This window comes from Artemia franciscana, chromosome 15 (assembly GCF_032884065.1).
Source record: "Artemia franciscana chromosome 15, ASM3288406v1, whole genome shotgun sequence".
NCBI lineage: Eukaryota > Metazoa > Arthropoda > Branchiopoda > Anostraca > Artemiidae > Artemia > Artemia franciscana.
In genome coordinates this window covers 11,689,424-11,712,408 of record NC_088877.1, presented here as the reverse complement: position 1 = coordinate 11,712,408, position 22,985 = coordinate 11,689,424, and the positions used below count along the sequence as shown (strand labels likewise).

Sequence of the window (22,985 nt, the reverse complement as noted above, 5' to 3'; positions counted from 1 at the left end):
AATAATACTTCTTGTGCTCCTTCCTTAAAAAGAAATCTCTACCCCTCATTTGCGTGAATTAGCGCCCCTGATTAGTTTTATAGAAAAAACAAACAAAGAAACTTTCTATGATGAAAATTTTCTATCTAAGTTACAACCTAGTTACAACCAGCCAATCAGAAAAAATTTAATAAGAATCGGTCTGACGTTGGTTTGGCATTAGCTAAACTTCATTACAAATAGGCGTTAATTAATATTAGTAAGACCTCTGGTTCCAAAAAAAAGAAAAATTGTAAAAATAAATTTTACAAGATGGAGAAGTGACATCAGATACCTGACAACAGAAGATTTTAAACATATACGAAAATGTGGCTGAAAATAGATATGGTAAATAATTAAAAAGCAAACACAAAATAGGCAATTTAAACGATAAATACAGGGAAATATTAGGTAACGTTTACCTTACTCTGGAACTCAAGGTACAGGGTTTTATTTGAAAAAAAATATTTAAAAGAAAAAAATAAATCAAATAAAATTTCACTGTTAGGAAAAGCTGCCTAATGCAGTTTAGTAGACTGAATTAAGTATGTAACAAAAAAAATTTCTGACACTGACAACTTTTAGGTATATAGTTTTCTTTATAAGGAATTAATTGATTATTGGTGTTTCATTAAAATAAACAAAAAACACAACAATATTTACGTTGAAAATATAGGATTTTTAAACAATTCGATAATTAAAATTCAGAATAAAAAGTGGAAATAATAACACAGCGCCAAGAAAATGGTTATTGCAGCCGATAAATAAAACAGTTCAACAATTGGAAACAAAAACAACATTAGGCTCATTATTGGTGAATAAAATAATATAAAACAAACTAATGGTTTAAAAACCATAAAGTCAACAAATTCAATAACCCCTCCCACTCCTATTTAGAATACTGACGTCTCTTGTCAAGCAAAATATATGCCTAAACATATAATATTCTAACATACGTGAAACAATTATGAGAATAAAATTCAGCGATTAAAACATTTTGAATCATCAATAAAGGGAGATTTACTCCCCTCTCTATTCTGCTTTTAATTTCGACCGAACTTACTTTTAATACTGATTCACCAACAGACAAATTCGCATAAATATTAGCTGAATATTCTCTAAGTATAAACTCTGGCTTATTATCATTATCATCAAGCACACGAATTTTCAGCAAGGCGAAACCGACTCTTCCGCCAGGATCCTTGGCACTGATCCAAAATTCGTATTGACTAACAACTTCTCTATCTAAGGATTTAATGGTGTAAATCTCTCCACTATGTTCCTCCATACGGAATAACTCGAGCATCCTTTAAAAGAATTCAAAGTTAACAAGTTGAGGTGTAAAACAAATTTATATTTATATTTCATTGCCCTCGAATAAATAGTGTCCCGAAGGCTATTGCACAGCTCAGTATTTGTTTTTTTTGTTAATTAATTTTAGTTAATTAATTGATTCATTTTAATTTGTTCAGATCAAAGTAATCAAAAAGGCAAACAAAGCGTGGGCTTTAAAAATAACAATAACTTTGAAAAAGTAATAATAATAATAAGGCAAACAACAAGGATGATAAAGACAATTTTAAAAATAATAATAATAATGATTAACTGATCTTATTTGATTAATTAGTAACTGAAATTGAACGATATTTAATGGTATTATTTAACTCACATATTAGCAGATGAGCTACATTTACCAAAGTGATGGAAAACTGAGAAAACACCACCAAATGTATAAAAGATTTTGCATAAATTTCACTGCTTAAATTTACATAAATGTTATTTGCATAAATTTATATAAATGTTCTTTGCATAAATTAGATTCGCAACTCATATCATCGAAATTTATAAACTCTACCAATTGTTAAAATGTGTTATTTCTTTTTCGGCCATTCTCAGCCAAAACCCAGCATATGCATCGAAGTGTTCGAAAAAAAACCTGGAAATAGCAAGTTTTTTTTTTTCATTTCTGAAACCGAATATTTTCTGATGCCCGATTTCATTCCAACTTTTCCACCTGGACAGAACAAAAATGACCCCTTCAGTTGTTCATTTGCAGCTCTAACTAGTCTCCCCTCGTTTAGTCCATTAAATCCATTAAGGACTCGTTTAGTCCATTAGTCCATTAACTTCAACCAAATTGCAAGCATAAAAATAGACCTACGTAACCATAAAGAAAACAAGTCGATATCACCCTTCAGAATTTACGAGTGAGTCACCTGATGTAGTCTAAACGCTCTTTTATTTTCGACGTAATATCTTAAAGTAAGTATTTTTTTTTCTAAGACCATACTGCCTTTCTATGACAAACAAATAAAAATTCAAATTGGGATAAGTCCTTTTATCAGACGGTGAAAACAGATACAAAAACTCTGGATATTTCACCACAGACACCAGTGGTCGTCATAAGCAGAAAAATAGCTGGTGATAACCTCTGATGATGACGATCATTGGTGTATGTGGTCAAAATATCCAGATTTTTTGTATCTGTTTACACTGTCTATTAAAAGGAGTTATCCCAATTTGAATTCTTTTGCAATATTAGTGAGGGACTGTACGCTGCAGGGACTTTGCCAAACATAGCAGATCTGTAAGGCGCACAAAGAACGTCCAGCTTTCAACTGTGCGTAGATACTAGGCTTACCGAATCTTGTGTATCCCAAATAGGTTATGTATGCCTTTAGAAAAGAATGTTCTGTTCCAGAGCAATCTACAAGCTCTGGAAATGTACACACTACCAGAAAAATGCTCGTCTAGAGGCTGCAGTTGCTTCCTTCTCATACAAAAGTTGTTGCTTGTTTTGCTCTAAATCAGGGAGTAATAAAAAAAGCCTCTCTTAAGCTCACCAATGTCATCGCTACCTTTTTTAACCTTTTTTGTCGAAGCTACGGAGCTACTTTCTTAAGTGATACCAAATTTAATTTTTGTAAACAAAGGATTAAAGATCTATTTTTTTTTTTAATTATATAAAAAGAAGCGACACTATGTATCTACGTCCTAGTATCTACCTAGTAGCCTAGTACTCAGTAGCCTAGATACCTAGTAGCCTAGTATCAACGTCCAGTTTTCAATTGGACGTTGATACTAGGCTTACCAAATCTTGAGTATCCCAAATAAGTTTAGGCTGCAGGAAATTGGTGAAGTTCGTTTTTACCCAAGTCTGTTTATTATGTAGATTAAATGTAGATGTGGGGTAGAAACAAAGAGAAATGGAAATCTCAAGATGAAGAAAACAAATGGGACTCCAGCCAACAGAAGAAAAAACAAACTAAAGTAACGCGGATATTTCACCTGTATAACACAAGGCACCTTCAACGCTAAAAAACCAAGATAAATTCTGAAATAACCTACAATTAAATAAAATCTAAGACCAAGAAATAAAAAAAAACAATAGGCCTATACAATTGTCGCTACTGTGATTGAGAAGTCCAAATTCTGGTTATACCAGGTCGTGTTTCAGGAAGTATATTGGAAGGGAAGACTCTAACTGTATCTTTGAACCTGCCGACCCAAGGTTGGGGGGAAATCACTCCTTACTCTAATTTGAATTTATGTATAGATATTAGGTTTTGGGACATTTGGTTGGCAAGCGAATTTCCTTTTTTCTAATAAAAGGGGATATATCCTCTTTTCTTAATCACAGACATATTCAGGAAATATACTTTTTGGTATAAAAATTGTTGTGTGTGTTTGCATACTATGCCAGCAATGTTTCTTACCATAGCAATTTTTACCACAGCCAAACAAATATATAATATCTGTTTCTTATACTAGACGACGAGATTTATGACACTAAGATTAGCGTTTAGACTTAGAAATTTGTAACACGTTGTATTAATAAATTAATTGTAATAAATAATTAGTAACAATTAATAATAATAATAAACTTTAATTTATCAATTATAATAAATAATTAGATAAATAATAAAGCATATCAAAGCCTACCTTTCTGTTTCAAAAAAGTAGCTCAACTGTTCGCTATCCCCTGGATCCTCATCTACTGCAGTAACCTTAGTAACAAACATGCCAGGGGCCAAATTCTCTTGTATTACTGCGTCAATCACTGCTTTAGGAAATTTTGGGTCATTTTCATTTGCGCCAAAAACAACTAAATTGGTAACCGTTTCACTGCTATAAACACCGTCAATAACGGACACGTTAAGCTTCACATTGTCAACATTCGAGAATCGATTCCAATTAGATAAGATAAGAACACCAGTGCCCTCTTCAATTTCAAAATTTTGATAATCATTACCACCCGTGATCATATATTTCAATTTTGGCTGATCCCTCCAATCTGGATCCCAAGCTTTGACAACACCAAGGAACGCTCCCTTTTTGGCATATTTATTTAATAAAAAAGAATATTCTTTTGATTCAAAACGTGGTGGATTATCATTTTCGTCCTTAACAGTGATCCAGATATGAACTGAGGTTGAAAAAGGGGGTATTCCTAGGTCTGTGACGACCCCAGTAAGATGATAGGAACGCTGGGTTTCATAGTCAAGCGGCTTGATGAGAGTGATGACACCAGTATCTTCGTTAATTCGGAATTTTTCTGGGGAGTCGGGATCACGAACAAGCTGATAAAAAACCTTGCCATTGTCCCCTGAAAGAAAGAAAAAATTTAGCAGCTTTCAAACTACGCAGGTAGTTTACTATGCTAAGTGGTTAAGTTACTTTACGTTGAGCATAACTTTTCACACTTAAGTAAGACTGTTCATACCAGATTAAGGTAAAAATCAATAAAAGCCGTCATAATCGTCGTCTAGAAGCATTACAACCATCATAAGAAAACTAATCAAAAGTCTAAAATGTGGATTGGTGATGGAGATTGAAGCCCTGATAAACTGTGAAAGGCTTTCTACGAAAAAATATATTTTCAAAATTCATCAACTGCTCACTAGAAATTCAACCTAGGGTGGTAACCAGACATTAGGAATACAATCAAAATGAAAGCCATTATAAAAATCAATTAAACAAAGTTTTTTTTATGATTAAATGAAGTAAAGGCTTAGCTGTTACTTCAGGTGGCTTAAAATTGCAGCATTTATACATTTAGGAGAATCTGAGCATTTTATTTTTTTTTGTCGAAAATTTGAACAAATTTTATGAACGATTGACTTACCAATTTCTTACCTGAATCAATATCAAATGCTTTGATTTTAGTAACTTGGCTTCCAATCGACGTTAATTCGGAAACAGTCTCCAATCTGAACAATTTGAACAATTTTAAAAAAGATGAACAAAACGTGTTTAAGCAATTCCATGCAATCTAAGCATATGTTTTTAGTCTACATTTTAAAAATTGCATCAGTTTCTTAAAGCGAGTAAGCAATATTTTCAATAAATAATCATATTGAAAAAAAATTATACATTGTACAAAAAGATCATACATTGTATACATGTATATATACATAATCTTTTTAAGTGAGCAATAATTGTGTATTTATGTATGTATGTATTTATTTATTTCTTGAAAGGAATTGAAAAATATCTTTTTTACCAGAAAAGCAAATGAAAAAACAATTCTTACCTGAATCAGTTTCTTCAAGCGACTAAGCGATATCTTTAATAAATAAGCATATTAAAAAAGATATATATATATATATATATATATATATATATATATATATATATATATATATATATATATATATATATATATGTATATAAATATATTATATTTTTAAGTGAGCAATAATTGTGTATTTATGTATGTATGTATTTATTTATTTTTTGAAAGGAGTTGAAAAATACCTTTATTTTACGAGAAACGCTAATGAAAGTTCAATTCTTACCTGAATCAATATCAAATGCTTTGATTTTAGTAACTTGGCTTCCAATTGACGTTAATTCGGAAACAGTCACATTATAGACCGATTGCATAAATTCTGGAAAGTTGTCATTCACGTCTAAAACGTCCACAGCTACGATAACGTCGCTATAAATTCCAGAAACACTGTCTAAAGCACGAATGGAAAGTTCGTAATGTTGACGCTGTTCATAATCCAATGGAGCCACCAAAGTTAAAACACCTAATAGAGAAAAAAGAAATGAAACAAACGGCATTTATTTTGGACTTTATAATTTTTGGGAAGGAAATATATTTTTTAATCATTTTCGTATTATTATAATTATATGTCTTATATGAATTATATAAATTATATTGTTATTATAAATTGGTATAATATAAAAGAAAAAATATAATAATTCTTTTAATCATTTCATTAAAACTATTTAATTATTAAAAATATATCAATTTTAGTTATTTTATTTAAAAATTGATTATTTAATTAATTTAAATTTAAATATATTTTTGGAGGAGGAAATGGATCTTGGGAGCATAGGTATTACGCAATTGCTAAAAGAAAGAAAAAGTTATTGAAATTACTGATGATAAAATATTTTTACGATTTCTGATGCGCAAAATTTTATAACTATGCCAGTAGAGTATTATAGAAGACTTAGAAATGATTCAATAATATTAATGCTTTCCCCACGTCATTTATTGCCTATGCTCTGGATTGTTAATACCTGTAAACAAGGTAGGAGGATTCCAATAGAAATATTGAAACATACTCAAAATTATTTTTTGACCAATCAAAATATCTTTCAGCCAATTCGGAAATCCTATGAAAAACATGATTGGTTCGAATTAGCGTTAGCTAAATCTCGGTATTAGTAAAACCTCATTGAGAATGGGCCTTTAGTTCGTTATTTATTACTATATTTAAAACGAATTCCTTTCCTCTTCTAGAATTTTGCATTTAGACATAAGAAGTTACGACCCTGAACTCTTCTAATGTATTAATAATTTAATTAAGAAGCTAGGCAGCTATAGCAAGCAATTTTCTTTAAATATCAGCAATTTTTATTATACAATTGACTGTCTTTTTATTTTCTCGTAGTTTAATTCTTTTCCATGAAAAAAGGAACACTAACCCCAAAACACAATCAAAATACTATTTTTCTAATTCTGACCCCCACCCTTAAAAGATAGGGGGCGATTTTGTAACTATCTATACGATTCTTCCTAAAAACTATAGTGCATACTTACTTACTTTGCATTAGAATAATTTTCAAATCCAGTTTACAGGGATTCTAGTTCAAATTTATGCATTTTGTTTTTTTTTTAACTGCACACATAAGTTACCCCAAAATAATTTCTACCCTATTCTCATGTTGAAACAATCAAAGTGTTTGTCCCCTTTTCTTTTTACTAAATTTAAACCTTTTCTGCTTTTACAAAATCTACAGAGGTATGTGCACCCACCATGAGTTTCTCCAGGTTTTCTATAGATTACAGGTAAAATATTGTCAATAAAATCTTCTTTTAATCTTGTTTCATTTTTATTTTTCGAACAGTTATTTTCCATTTACGATGGATATAAATATATAATACATATAATACTATAAAAACTATATATATATATATATATATATATATATATATACTAGCTGTTGGGGTGGCGCTTCGCGCCACCCCAACACCTAGTTGGTGGGGCGCTTCGCGCCCCCCAAGCCCCCCCGGGCACGTAAGTCGTTACGCGCCATATTAGTTACGCGCCATATTAGTTACGCGCCATTGTAGTTGTGTCCCTGTGTCCCACCTGTGAATATAGATAGATTTATATATGTGTTTCAAACTACGTAAAAATTGCGAATATACAACATTCTTGGCTTTCCCATTGTCTGTCCATATACAAAGCCGTATGTACTAATAATGACGTCATATGCAAACGCTCTTTTTACAAACAAACAAACATGCATACACACAACTCGTGTGTATATAGATAGATAGATAGATACAATACAAATTAACTACGTAAAACTTGTGAATATACAACAGTCTTCGCTGTCCCATTGTCTGTGCGTATAAATAGATTGTCAGGTTTACCGACCCTCAAAGATGCAACATACAATTGTACATTGGTAAAGCAATCTGTATTAAGATCTATACCGCATTTTTCTAGTGATTGCCCTTGAGCTTTGTTGATGGTGGTTGCAAATGCTAATCGAATTGGGAATTGCAATCTTTTAAATTGAAAAAGCAGATCCGTTGGAATCATGGGAATGCGAGGAATAAGAACAGCCTCACCCTCATAAGGCCCTGTCAAGATTGTGGCATCTATTAGGTTTTCCATTGTTTTTTTTTTACGGCAAGTCGTCATTTATAACTGCATCTCGCAAATGAATGTATTGTTCAGAGCGGAGCTTGGTCTGATTCAGGCGGATATATAGCAAACGTTCTGATTCAATTTTAGCATACATATCCACGACAAATTGGTGAAACAATTCACGGCATTTTAAAATATAATTTTCTTCATCCTGCCGAATCATTAGTCTATAGGAATAATAATGCATTGCACTGCATTTCTTATTCATTTCTTTGTTAGTGGCTGGATTCATCAATTTAATATTAAAGTGATAGCCGTCGGCTCCATCCCAAAAAATGATAGGATATTGTAGGGCATCGTAGCATCGATGAGTTTCAGCAATTCTTAACAACTGAGCGTTTCGCTTATGTAGAATAATATCTCGAGGTAAAAACTGATCACCGACCATAACGATTGCCACTTCGTCGATAGTCGGAGCATTGTATCTACGCACATGTTGGCCAGGAGGCGTTTTGTCAGCGGAAATAACAATTTTATGAGTATCAGTAGGCATCAAATCGATGGCTGTTTTGAACAGACGCACTAAATTATTGTTTTCGTGGAAAAGATGTTGCAATTGGGAAACGATTGTCCTTTCAACGTTGGGAGAAATTTCGCAACGTGCATTCAATTCAGAATTTCTATCACTGATGAAGTACAATTGTAAAAATTTATGATTCTCGCCTGAGAATGGTAGAAGGGACCCTGCTTTATGATAAATTTGCCCTTTTACTTTGAAAGTAGACATAAATTGATCTGGATTTTCGATTTGGGCTCCAAACGACGTCATTTGGAAACATGAGTTGTATTGTCGGCATGCTTTCTGTTCTTTCTTTCTCTATCAGCCTCAAGCCTGTTTCCCTGCTGGTCTTTTGATTCCTCGGCACGCCTTCTTTTTTCACTTTCTCTTTTAGCAGCAAGTCTGCTTCTGCGTTGCTCTGGTAGTTCCTCGGCATGCAGCCTCAAGCCTGTTTCCCTGCTGGTCTTTTGATTCCTCGGCACGCCTTCTTTTTTCACTTTCTCTTTTAGCAACAAGTCTGCTTTCGCGTTGCTCTGGTAGTCAGCAGCAAGTTTTTTGGCATAGACTCTTTAAGCATCTTCATCAGTCATTGTAAACTTAAACATTAATAGATTTCTACGCGAACATATGTCTTATATAACTTGAATGACGTCACCTTCAAAGCAAAAATGACGGCAACTAATTTCATGACGTCAGCCGAAACATGACGTCACCTGATCCACAGATCCACTGACAGACAGACAACTTATTTTTATATATATAGATATATATATATATATATATATGACTAAGAACAATAAACGTTGAATGCAGCAAGGTAACGTCATGGCAGCGTTGCCAACGATTTGAAAAAAATATCAGTTTTCTGAATAAAATTGTACAGCAAGAAACTAATTTGTGCCATTGGAACAACAGGTTAAAAACTATAAAATATATAAACTATAATTCTGCCTTGGTACTTACAAACATGATCACCTTTTTCCTAGAATTTAATATTTATACAGTTTTTTCCCATCCCATCCAGTTTTTTTTGGGGGGGGGGGAGAGCTACATAAAACCAGTAATTATTTTCCCATTTTAGTGCAACACCAAAACATATTTTTTGCACCTATTTTGAGAATTTTACATGCTAATTTGACAACCTGGGACTTGTCTAATATGGCAGCCATGAAAATAATCTCTTTAACATTTGTAAATTCTTTCTATTATTAATTATGTAATTTTTTGCTTTAAATTCAAACAAAATTTGTGTTTTGTATTAGTCCAAAACAAAAGAAAAAAGATTGACTGCAATTAAAAATAATTATTTTGAAATTATAATGACTCACGAAAATTTGAAGAACTACACTAACCTGTATTCATAAAATTTACATACAACACCATAATGGAGTTGTCGGCCAACTTTCCCAGATTTATCCTATCCCTATTTTCAAAACATTAATTGTGATCGAGGGCGTATCTAGAATTTTATTCGGTGATCAGAGGGGTGGGGGTAATTTTTTCAAGGGGGAGGGGTTAAACCCCAACCCCTGGATACAGCCTTGATTGTCGTAAATAAAAGAGATACAAAAACGATCTAACCTACCATGAAAAAACCAAAAGACAATGTTTTTTAGAGGGGGAGAAATATACTATAATAAACAAACAATAACTGCAAAGCTAAATATTCAACTACAGAATTAACAAAAGTTTATGGCTGGTAGAAGAAAAAGAGGAACAATAAACGAAGACTTGACCTATATGCAACAAGGCATCATCGACTAAAATTGTACCGCAAGAAACTAATTTATGCCCTCTGAACAGTAGGTTAAAAACTTGTCATAAAAAGAAGAAAATTTTTGATAGACTAAAACTTGGATAAATATGCCACTCAGAATGGGGCAAGTAAAACCAAAAGATAATGGAAAATTTGTATTGTATCAACAAGTTTTCAAATGCACTGCACTTCACCATGACCTCGAAATTGCACAAAAACGGCACAAAAGTACAGCGTTGGCAACGCTGCCTCAGCTTTCAGAAAACAAGAAAAATGGTACTGGATGGGAATATTGTAATGTATTATATATCACATATCTCACTCCAATGCAACATAAATTCTACTTCCGTGTCTTTTTTTATTAATCATTATTATTGGTAACATTTTTCGGTATTTGTATGATATACCCCCAACCACTCAAGAAGTGACATTAGGTTAACCTTAATTAAATGTATCTAAGTATGATAAAAATGTAATACTTCAGAAACAAATTTGGGCTACTTATTGGTACATTAGGCGGTGGGGGTAAATACAGCGGGTCTGCATGCAAAATGTGTTAGCTACAATTATTCTAATATTATGAAGTAAAAGTTATTTTCTGACTTCAAAGTGTCCAAAATCTTTACCTCCCCCCCCCCAAATGTGCAAATATATAGCCCAAATTATATATTTCCCATGTATTTTGAAACTTATTTTTGTTTTGTTGCACTCTAAGCTGAAAGAAACTAGCGAAAGAAACCGGTTTACAGTGCGTCAATGGAGGGACAACTTGAGTGGTCGGGGGTATGTCATGCAAGTACCCACTTTTCTTTTTATTTATTCGTTTGACTCTTCTTCTTTTCTTGACCCTAGATTCGTTGTTTTTCAAGATTTTCTTTTCTTGTTTTATCATATATATTGCCACTAATTACTACTAATTATAAATAAATTACTAATTTAAAACTATTGCGGTTTTAAAATCAGGTTAATCTGCAAAAAAAATACGGAAAACTAAACTAAAAACTTTTAATTATTTGACGTCCTGTGGCAGTACATTACTGAATTTACAGCCAACTTAAATTAATACTGGCTAAGATAGAAAGCCACAGGGGAATTGTTCCTGTCATGAGAAAAAAAAATCTTACAAAATAATTTAATTAAGGAGCGAGAAAACTTTTCTACTGATAATTTAATTCTGTCCTGAGAAAAAACTGAGCGATAAATTTCCACACCTTTATTCTGTAATATAATCTCGTTGATTTCCAAGGACATTTAAGCAAAATTACCCATTTGATGTGCCTTTGTAAAATTACGTTTTTTTTATTGGACCTTTAACTTATGCCTCGACTTGTCTTTTGTCATTATGAAAGACATATCTTCCAACCTTTGTTTCTTTTAATTGTTCAGGTGGTGGGACAAAAACTTTTTCTTTTGCCTCGGCTTATCTTTTACCATTATGAGAGACATCGTCGAACCTTTATCTCTTTTAATTGTTTAAGTGGTGGAACAAAGACTTCTTTTTCTTCCAACTTTCTAGGCCATATTTTTTTTATTTTCAAAGTTATGGTAGGCATTGACGACCTTATCTATTTCAACATCCAAAACCCAATCATCATCGCTATCATTTTCAATTTGTTTGGTTCGTTTTACCTCGGCTTGTCTTTCGTCATTATGAAATACGTATTGCCGAACCTTTGTTTTTTTAACACAGGTATGGTAGGGATTGATGAGATTATTCACGTCAAAATCCCAGAGCCAGTTATCATCGCTATCATTTTCAATTTTGACACGTTTCGATTCTCGCTGTCCAGGTTGATTTTCATTCGACTCTCTCACATGCTCGGTGTCGCAATTCTTCTAACCGCGTGTTTCTTTGCTCTTCATTTTCCTTTTTGACACACCGAAGCTGTTCTTCTAACCGCATGTATATTTGTTCTCCATTTTCATTTTTGACTCGCTCATATGCTCGGTTTCGTACGTCTTCTAACCGCATATATCTTTGCTCTTCATTTTCATTTATGACACGCTCTAATTGTCGTTTTTGCATATCTTCTAACCGCCCGTATCTGTGCTCTTCATTTTCATCTTTGACACGATTTTGGATTTTGATTACTTCAGAAAATTTAGCAATGGCCTTTGCTTTAGCTGCCCGTATTGGTGTTGTTGCAATTGATGGTCCATGTTGTCGACTTTTACATCTTATCAGATTTGATAGTTTAGGTGTTGGTTCCGAAGAATCACCATATAACTTTCGTTTTATGGGCCTTCAAAGGGACATTATATAATATAAATAACTGATGCGTTGGAAATTCAATAATCTTATTTATTCTATGCATGGAATCATATAAGAAACTGGCCTTTATATGGATCATTTTGATAGACTTTGGCTTGAGGGGCACAGAAAAGACAATGGGAGACCACAGAATCAAGGGAAGAAAAAACTCTCTTGGACTTAGATAATGCAGATGATTTAAGCATCCTAGATGAAAGTTTAAGCAAAATGAATGAACTTTTAGAGATTTTACGAGTTGCTAGAATATGTTTAAAAATTAATGTTAAGAGGACTAAGTCTCTAACATTAGGAATACGTGAAGATGAAAAGATGAAGTTGGGAAATGAAAAGATTGATCAGGTGGGCAGCTTCAATTACCTTGATAGTATTGTTAGTAAAGACGGTGGCAGCAATGAAGATGCTAAAAGTGGAATAACTAAGGCTAAGGGTCTTTTTTCACAGTTAAATAAAGTTTAGAAGAATAGGAAGATAAGTCCGTAAACCAAGATTAGAATATTATAAGCTACAGTGATGACAGTGGCAAATATGGCTATAAAGCATGGGCGCTCCGAAAAGCGGATGAAGATTTGCTAGATGTTTTTCGGAGAAATTGCCTAAGGATTGTTCTGGGTACCCGGCTGACTGACCGTATTATAAACAGTAGGCTGTACGAAAAAATGTAGTTCAATCCCGCTTTCTAGGACTATAATGATGGAAAAGTTGAGATTGCTAAGACACGTTGTGCGGATGAAGGATGACAGACTGTCGAAGATTGTCCTTCTCGGCCAACCGTCTGGGGCTAAACGGATAGCAGTTTGTCCTCGTCTGGGGTGGGAGAACGTCATAAAGAAGAATTTAAAGGAAGGGGGAAATTCCTGGGAGAGTGTAAAACGACACGCTTCGAATAGATTAGGACGGAGCAATAATTGCGTATTTATTTACGTATTTTTCTCGAAAACGGCACCATATTTTTTTGAGAAAATTGGTATCTTGGGATATTCTCGCATGAAAAAAAAACAAAAACAAAAACGATCACCCGACATCTAAAAGACTCTCCAATTTGTCACGATATTGTGCCAACTCTTCATTAAATCGGAGCCAGCGTATCTCCGAAATTCACCGATGGTATCGAGGTTGTTTTTCGACAGTTGTCCATCAATTCTTCAATTGACCGTCGTGTGCATTGATAGTGCGCAAGCGTGCAAGTTCAAAATAGAAACACCGGGGGTTACGTTTTGAAAATTACTGCGAGATGTGTAGACTACATTCACCACCCTGCTACTGATGGAAAACAACCAAGATGTCAAAATATACTGTATTACCCAGAAGAAATGCATATATTGATCACTTCTTGACTTAATCAATTGACGGGAATATAGACAAAGCGACTTAACTAATCTATCCAGCATTAAAATCAGACAAAAATATGTGTAACTCACTTCACCAATTTGTCCTTGTCGGACCGATGGTGGTAAAGACTGTCTAAAGGAAACTTTCCGAAGAAAAGAAAATATTCCAAAAAAAGAATTATATACTTTTGCATGATAGATTTATGCATTCTTTATACATAATCCGATAGCTAAGGTATTCTAGGAAAGAAATAAAGATTTGCGAAATAAAGGCATGAAAAATATTTTCCTATTTTTCTTCATAAAAAGTTTAATTACAAGAGGAGAGCTTTATCAAATTCTTGCTTCTTAATTAAAGTTTATTACAACAGTTAATCCTAAGACGGGAGGGTTTAACGTCTTGCAGAAGGAGAAGACGAAAGACACTCATTATAAATAAAACAATACAGGACGAACTAAGACATACAAGAGCCGTAGCATTGCTTAAAAGTCCTAGAAAATAAACAAAAAGTAAAGTATGGAACAAAGACCTAAAAATGTATTGTTCTTTATTAGCTGAGAATATACTTAATTGAATTAGAAGAAAACTTATTGTTATAACTGTCTTCTTTCTTAATTAAACTAAATTAAAAGAGTTGTGCTCAAGACAGGAGTGCCTTGAGCTAACTTTGCGAGGAAAAAACTAATTTATTGATTAAATAAAACACTAGATAACGTACTACGTTCGGATTTAGATTACACGTAACAAAATCAAACAAAACAGTATGGAGTGAAGGTACAAAAATGTGTAGTTTCTTATTTTCAACTACGAGAAAATTAAAATACATTCAATTATATTCAAAAGATTGCTTGTAATAGAAGAAAATTGCTTGTTGTTGCTGCCCAACTTCTTAATTAAATTAAAAATATATTGGAAGAGGCTAGAAATTATCCAGAAGAGAGCCCTTAGAATAATTTACAGTCAGGGCAAAGTGCCTTACATTCTAATCCTCAGGGAATTCGGCCTCCCTACCATGGCAGCCCGACGTGCTACTCTTTGTACCAATTTCGGAAATAATCTGCTTCGTAACTCACGCTTTCAATGTATACTCCCATCCCCTTATTACCCTCCAAAGTCCCGTTTACCCCAATCAAAAGCACATCAATCCTGGTTTTAAATCCTAGCGTTATAGAAAGAGTTTTGTGCCAGCGTTCGTTGAAATCATAAACAAATGAAAATTGCAATACTTCTTGTTAATGTCTCACATGTATTGTCAATTTTTTAGTTTTTTTGTTTCATTTTTATTTGACAGGCGAGTAGGATTCATCGCGCTGTATGTTTTTTTATAATGTGCTTATGTTGTTACTCATGCCCTCATTTTTATTCATTTTATATGTATTACTTACTTTGATTATTTTACTTACATTTAACCTATGTACTTACATTTGTGTATTTAAGCATTCATTTTTATTCATTTTATTCATTGTTCTCGTTTTATTTTAATTTCTTTTTATTTTATGTTGCACTTATGTACTTATGTTTGTTTTTTTTTTGTATACAATGTGGACTAGCAACTGAAGGCCAAGTTCGGCAGTTTTTTATATTGTGAGAATGACAGATGGGAGAGTCTTTTAGATGTCGGGTGAGGCGTTCACGTCTGGTCCTGCAGCAAGTACAAGTAAGTGCATGCGCATATATGACGGGTACAAAAACTGTACCGTCTGTCTCAACTTGAACCAACAGTAGAGTCGAATGGTCTTTGATTGGATGAAAGTGATCGTTGACATCACTTTTAATTAACTGGCGGTATTTTCCACCGAAGTAACCTTATTAAAAGGAAAAATGGCATTTCCCTCCTGTAGTTAAAACATCACTGACAGAAAATGAAAATCACTCTTGCTTGGGTAAAGAATTCGCGCTACTGCTGGCTCAAATTTGAGATAGAAGGCCAAACCAACGATACTGACGGTTACGCGAATGAGACTGGTGGACTACGTTCACCACCCTGAGTGGTAGCAGTAGGAGAAATGTATCATACCATAACACAAATTTCATGGTGTAAGTAAATCTCCTTTTACTAAATAAGATTTACTAAATAAGATTTAGTAAATCTTCTACTACTAAGTTATTATAGTACAATTTATGCCGTACAATTTAGCTCATTAATACAAAAAAAAACAAATAGCAAGGCACCCAAAGCTGACTTTGTAACGGTATAAATGACATAAAATAAAATTTAAAGTATAAACTCAAAATGAACATGATTTTTTTCATTTTTAGATATGCTTGTGGTCAACCACTATAAACATTACAAGACTCCCTGATTCAGTTCATCTTTACCTTCATTTTTATAACCTCATAAGAAGGAATGTTGAAACTGTTTTTATTTATTTCATACGAGGTTCAATATACCCCCCCCACACACACACACACAAAAAGAAAAAAAATCTTTAAAACGACCTCGTATAAACGTGGACTTTTCACATTTGTCACCTAATCATATGAATAGGATATTGACCTGAGAACGACTCTTGGAACATGGTTTAATCAAGAGATTAGAAAGTTCGAGCCAAATTTATCTTCTTGATTATTTAATTTTCTCCTGAAAATAAGGGGTACTATTAAGTGCTAAAACTAACCTCCGTTTTAATAGTAACATTAATTATGTGGTAGTGAGCCTATCAGCTTAGCCCTAGACTAGTGATGGATTTAGTAAGGTCAAAATGGACTTAGTTAACCTTAAAAAATGTGGCAGAAAGTGCAATCCCGCAACCATAAATAAATGTAAAGTCTAACAAAGACATCCCAATGGACATAAAGTGGATGTGACATAAATTTCATCATACTAGATATAAATTTATTAAAAACTTTTTTTTACAGAGAAAAAACTAGCTTACTGAATTAATTAATTAGGAATAAAAAAGAAAACTAGCTCTAATGTTCTAATAAAAATTAATAAATTAGGAATAAAGAAAAGAAATCAAGCCCTTGTGTTAAAAAACGTCGCTTCGGTTAAAACCGTTTAACTGAATTTGGTTTAATTTACTACTACTATTGGTAAGCAAACAGAAAGGAAAGACAAAACTACTATTGCGGTAATGAATAGATTTAAACATGGAAGAAGAGAATAAAGGGGGTGTTGACAACATAACATAAACAAATCACTCCGAATGAAATATCCTCGCCTTGGGAAGGACGTGACCTGACTTATAATGAGTTTTGCATCTCTTTGTTTTAATAGTATAAGAAGACGTAATGTTATCAGACTTAAAAAAAAAACTAAGAAGAGAAGGAGAACAGGCTTAATATTCTAATAAGGAAGATAAAACAACACAAACAGGTTATTTACCAGTAGATAGGAAATTGAGAAAAAACAGAACTTTATGAAAATCCCCTCTTTATGTCCTCTGCGACAAATATAGAGCTAAGGGAAGTAAGACATCATGAGAAAACCCTCTGCCAAACAAGGGGCACCAATTCACAAGAGTGTAGGAGGAAGGGGGGGACCAAGAACTTTCACTTTAAAAAAGGAGCATATACAAATGTATTTTTCATAGTCTAAGGGATAGGGACACTTTTTCGATTTTTTTATGAGGAAAATATCAGAAAACGTATTTCTTAATATATAAAAGCCGCAATGTAGATGTATTGTATGCAGTCTATTGCAGATGCCTCCCTCTGCCACTAGTTTAATTATCAGTAGTCAAGTCTACATATTGTAGATGTGGGATCTGCAGGATATTATAGATTATACATTATATTATAAATTTGTAAACGTAGATTGTAGATATAGCGTATATAGTATATTGTAGTGTCAACTGTTGTACACTAAACATTTTATTGTAGATGCATAACAGTATATCACAAAAGTAGCGTATCTGCTCTACGTCTCGAGTTTAGTGTCTGTAATCTAGTAAATGTGCTATAGATATAACATCTACAGCCAAATATAGATCATATATTCTATTGTAGATGAGTTACGTAGATTGTAGATGTAGTGATCGCAGATGTAGTTTATGTCTAAAGTTTAGTCCACACAATATATGTATCTGTAGTCAACTCTATAGGCTGTATATGCAGTAAATGTAGTATATTACAGACGATATTTTCTATTGTAGATACATAAATATATACTATTGTAGATAAATGTATATGGTAGATATAATGCATGTAGTTTATTCTAGATATACTTTTTTTGTAGGTACGTTTTGTATGTACTTTTCTTTGCGCACTTTTATTATAGAGACAACGTCCGGTGATTTCATAGTTAAAATAAAAACAATTAGTAAATGAAAATAATCAAAGTTATGCATTTTGGGGCTACATTTGGGATGATAAAAACAGGTCAGCTATTCGATATTTTGAATATACCGATCACTTAAAATAGCTCATCGCCTTCATAAGCTAAATTCTATTTCATGCCTAGGCCGAGCAGGACCGTAACCAGGAATATTTTTCAGGAGCGAGGGGAAGAGGGGGGTGTACAAAAGGATTTTTGTTTTGGGGGGTTACAAAAAAGATTTAAAAAACAATTTTAAAATTTGGATATTTGCATTTTTGTTACGTTTTTACGAGCCGGATAAACATTTCGGGGGGTGCTAAACCCCCTAGCCCCCCTTGAATATGGCCGTGAAGCCGAGATATTGAAGTAGTTGTGGCTCTACGAATTACAGACGTTTCATAAAAAAAAATTCAAATTAATTAAGAAAACCAAGAAAACGACGATGATTTTCAGCCGTTGATAAAACGTAAAGACAAAAACAGAAATATCGGCTCAAAACAGCTAAAAAAAAAAAAAAAGAAAAAATCTTTTGAAGTGAATGCTAACAAAGAAGAAATTCATGTATTTATACGGAACGTATTTACGCAACTTAGAACGTATTTACGTTACTTAGAACATATTACAGAAGGACTCTAACAACATGTAAGTTTCTTTCATAGCACTTGTAAACCAAATCCACCCGCCTTTGTTTTTGTTTATTACTCTCAGCTTTTACAGTAAAGTTCTAATATTTATCATGGGAAATTCGTTCTTCTAGTAATCAGTCTTCTACAATAGAAGGGCTGCTTTCCAGTTTCCAAAAAGAAAGGCTGTTTTCCAGTTTCCAGGATGCGTGCTTAACAGGAATTTTTTGTCAATTATAATTTTTTACGCTGACAATAAGGAAGATTAAAGAATGTAAAAAGGGGAAATTTTTAAGAGAAAGGAAACAATCGGACACAAAAAAATAACAAGGAAAGCAGGTTAGAAAAGCATATAAACTAAAAAGCATAAGGCTACTTACATGGTGTGTTACCAGTTCCATGAGCTGCGAATCGGAAAGCGAAAAAAGAAAATACAATTAGAAAGTTGTTAATAACCATTACCTAGCAATTACTGTTAGAAAGTCCCTTTTCATAATAAAAAAAAATATTCATTATAATTATATTGTCTGTCGGTTTACAGTCAACAAACAAAGCCTTTATCGAATTTTTTATTGTGAAAACATCGAGGTCGATTTTTTTTATCAAAAAAGTACAGATTTTTTCGAAAAAGTGCAGTTCACATTTCTTTCAGGGCCAGTTTTACCGTTATATCGCGAACATTAAAATTTTGAACAATTTGAAAAAGGGCACTGAAATAAATCTCTGAAATAGGGTTCTTGGAAAAACTTGGAAGATAAATGAATAGCTTCAACAAGGCCAACCCAATGGCCATCACGACCACCAGACCTAACACCAGTAAATTTTTTGTCAGATTTAACCAAAGATCAAGTTTGCAGTCTAAAGCAGAAGACAATTCTAGAATTAAAAACTGTAACCTCAGATAAGTTCCATGAAATTTTCTTTGAATTGTAATGAAATTGCATTTGATTATATCTATTTCTTTCATTTTATAAATTTATTTCATTTCGTTGAATTTTCGTTTCATTACCATGACCTTCCTTAGAATACAATTTTCCAATTAAAAACTGCTACTTAAAATAAATGTCATGAAATTAACTTTGAATTATAATGAAATTGCATTTGATTATATCTATTTCTTTCATTTCACAAATGTATTTCATTTCATTGTATTTTCATTTCATTACCGAAATCTTCCTTAGAAGACAATCTTCCAATTAAAAACTGCTACTTCAAATAAATGTCATGAAATTACCTTTGAATTGTAATGAACTTTCATTTGATTTTATGTATTTCATTCCTTTCATGAGTTTCATCTCTGTATTTTCAGTTTACTAACGAAATTTTCCTTGTTGTTTTAATTTCATTAGTATATTTCAGTTCATTGTCGTGTTAATTCTTATTAACCTTTGGAATTTAAACTGATTTGAAATACATTCATCTTAGAAAAATGAAGGATAATTAAAATTAATTTCGTTCCAATTTAACATCCAAATTTTGATATAAAACTATATCAAGACTTTACTTATTTAATCGTCCCAGGTTTGACAAGGATAAAATCCTTTTTGGCTAAAGGTTTTTATAGGGTGCGCAAATAATTTATAAAACCATATATTTACGTTTTATTTTGGTGTCATATTATTAATCATCATATTATGATGGTGATATTACGCTATGAAGTCTTATTTTTAGTACAATATTCGTATAAAAGTACGGTTAAATTAGTGATTGTTATGCTTATGAACAAGATAAAGTTAATAATATGAAATAGCCGAAAGTCAATACAACTAAATAAAAAGAATGCAAATGAAATTAGCTAGTAAAGCAATTTTAAACTAACAGACAAATAATGATGCTCAATACCAAAAGCAAGCGTCATTAGTATGTTTGGATAACTTCAGCCAAATAACTGAATATAAGTAAGTAATTACATTCTAAATAGAATTAAATAATTTATTATATATATATATATATATATATATATATATATATATATATATATATTATAAATAATAGCAATAAGCATAATGCGACAAGAAGATTGGCTTATGATACTCGTATATTATATTATAAGATATACTCGTGTTCTATATGAGGATCTTTATGCTCATGTATTCGTAGGAGTATATGCGTTCATACCTTCGTACGTCCATACGTTCGTATCGCTCATACGTTCGTACCGTATATTATAAGATATACTCGTGTTCTATATGAGGATCTTTACACTCATACGTTCGTATGAGTATATACGTTCATACGTTCGTATCGCTCATACGCTCGTATCGTATATTATAAGATATACTCGTGTTCTATATGAGGATCTTTATGCTCATATGTTCTGGGGCAGCGGAAAACTAGCACGGTATTTCTTCTTTTATATTTTTTTCCCTTTATCTTTTTTTTACTTCTATCACAAAACGAAAAATAACGCATTCGTAAGGACACGTCAGGAACATAAAATGTGTAAAGGGAATAAATTCAAAAAAATACTCCATTTCAAAGAGATATTGAAAAGGCTGCACCACTGAAGTTATTGCGATTGATCACATATCTTTTTCTAACAGAGGCTCTACTCTGACACAAAAAGGAATTAGATTTGGTGTATAGCACATAAAATTCAACTAATAATTAACGCATGGTGATTATGAAATTTTTCACAGCTGTGTTCTAACCTTATTGTTTAGAATCCTCCAACGTCTAGAATCATTTTAAATTAAATAGTTGACATATGGAGTCTATCCTATGAAGGAGATGGGGCTTACTAAATCCATGCCCCACTCGAAATTTCTGAACTTTTGCCATTTACCGCATATTTTCTATTAATTTCAATACAATTCGTATATTTATGCATTATATTGAATTCGTATATTTTTATTATTGATACTGCACCTCTCAACCTGAACAACATACTTCGAACGGGCCTATTTTCTTTTTATGTGGCACCTCTTAACCTGAATAATATACTGCGTTCGGTCCTATTTTTTATGCTGCACCTCTCAGCCTGAACAACATACTACGAACGGGTCTTTTTTTTATATTGCACTTTTCAACCAGAACATCATATTACTTATGGGCCTATTTTTTATGTGGCACCTCTCAACCTGAATAGTATACTGCGTTTGGTCCTAATTTTTAACAATGCACCTCTCAGCCTGAACAACATACTACGAACGGGCCTTTTTTATATTGCACTTTTCAACCAGAAAAACATATTACGTAAGGGCCTATTTTTTTTATATGGCACTTCTCAAACTGAATAACATACTGTGTTTGGTCCTATTTTTTTATGCTGCCCCTGTCAACCTGAACTACATATTTGGTACGACTCAATGTTTTTGACATTGTACCTCTGAACCAGAATAACATACTGCGTATGGGCCTATGTTTTTGATATGGCATCTGTCAACCAGAACAACATACTGCGTTTCTTCTTATTTTTTTATATTGCACCTCTCAACATTAACGACATATTTGGTACGGCCCTATGTTTTTGTCCCTCAACCTGAACAACATACTGCGTACAGGCCTTTATTTTTGATATGGCACCTCTCAACCGGAACAACATACTGTGTACGGACCTATGTTTTTGATAGTGCAGCTCTTCAGTCTGAACACATAACGCATATGGGCCAAATTTCTGGCTTCAGAAAGTTTTACCCTTCTAGTGGTTCAAGCCACTTTTTCTTAAAAATCTTTAAAACTTTTCGCAAATCAGACCGGGGAACAATGTGACAAAAGTGCGAAACACGACAGGTCAATGGATTCTTTGTGCACGCAAAATACACAAAACAAGATAAAAGAGGATAGAATAATAAAGAATAAATAGGAAGATGAAATAAGACGAATAATAAAAAGAGAGGATAAAAATAAGATGAAAGAGGATAGAATAAGAAAAAATAAATACGAAGATGAAATAAGTTGAAAAATGAAAAGAGAAGATAAAAATAAGATGAAAGAGGATAGAATGAGACAAAATAAATAGGAAGATAAAATAAGTTGAAAAATGAAAAGAGAGGATAAAAATAAGATGAAAGAGGATGGAATAAGACAAAATAAATAGGAAGATTAAAT

General features: G+C 32.7%; 1 protein-coding gene across 14 annotated transcripts in view; it reads right to left on the bottom strand.

Moving 5' to 3' along the window:
• The window catches only part of LOC136036050 (fat-like cadherin-related tumor suppressor homolog), a 401,362-nt gene that overhangs the window by 126,373 nt on the left and 252,004 nt on the right, over positions 1–22,985 (bottom strand). For 12 of the 14 annotated variants that reach the window (XR_010619615.1, XM_065717994.1, XM_065717993.1 and 9 more), the window contains 4 exons: positions 19,316–19,339; positions 5,817–6,053; positions 3,961–4,624; positions 1,082–1,325 (listed from right to left, as the gene is read on the bottom strand). Coding sequence is in view for 13 of the 14 variants with exons in the window: in XM_065717994.1 (XP_065574066.1) it covers positions 1,082–1,325; positions 3,961–4,624; positions 5,817–6,053; positions 19,316–19,339 (1,169 nt within the window). In the remaining variant the exon portion in view is untranslated. The remainder of the gene's footprint in view (positions 1–1,081; positions 1,326–3,960; positions 4,625–5,816; positions 6,054–19,315; positions 19,340–22,985) is intronic. The other 2 variants (XM_065718006.1, XM_065717996.1) reach the window with 1 other exon arrangement.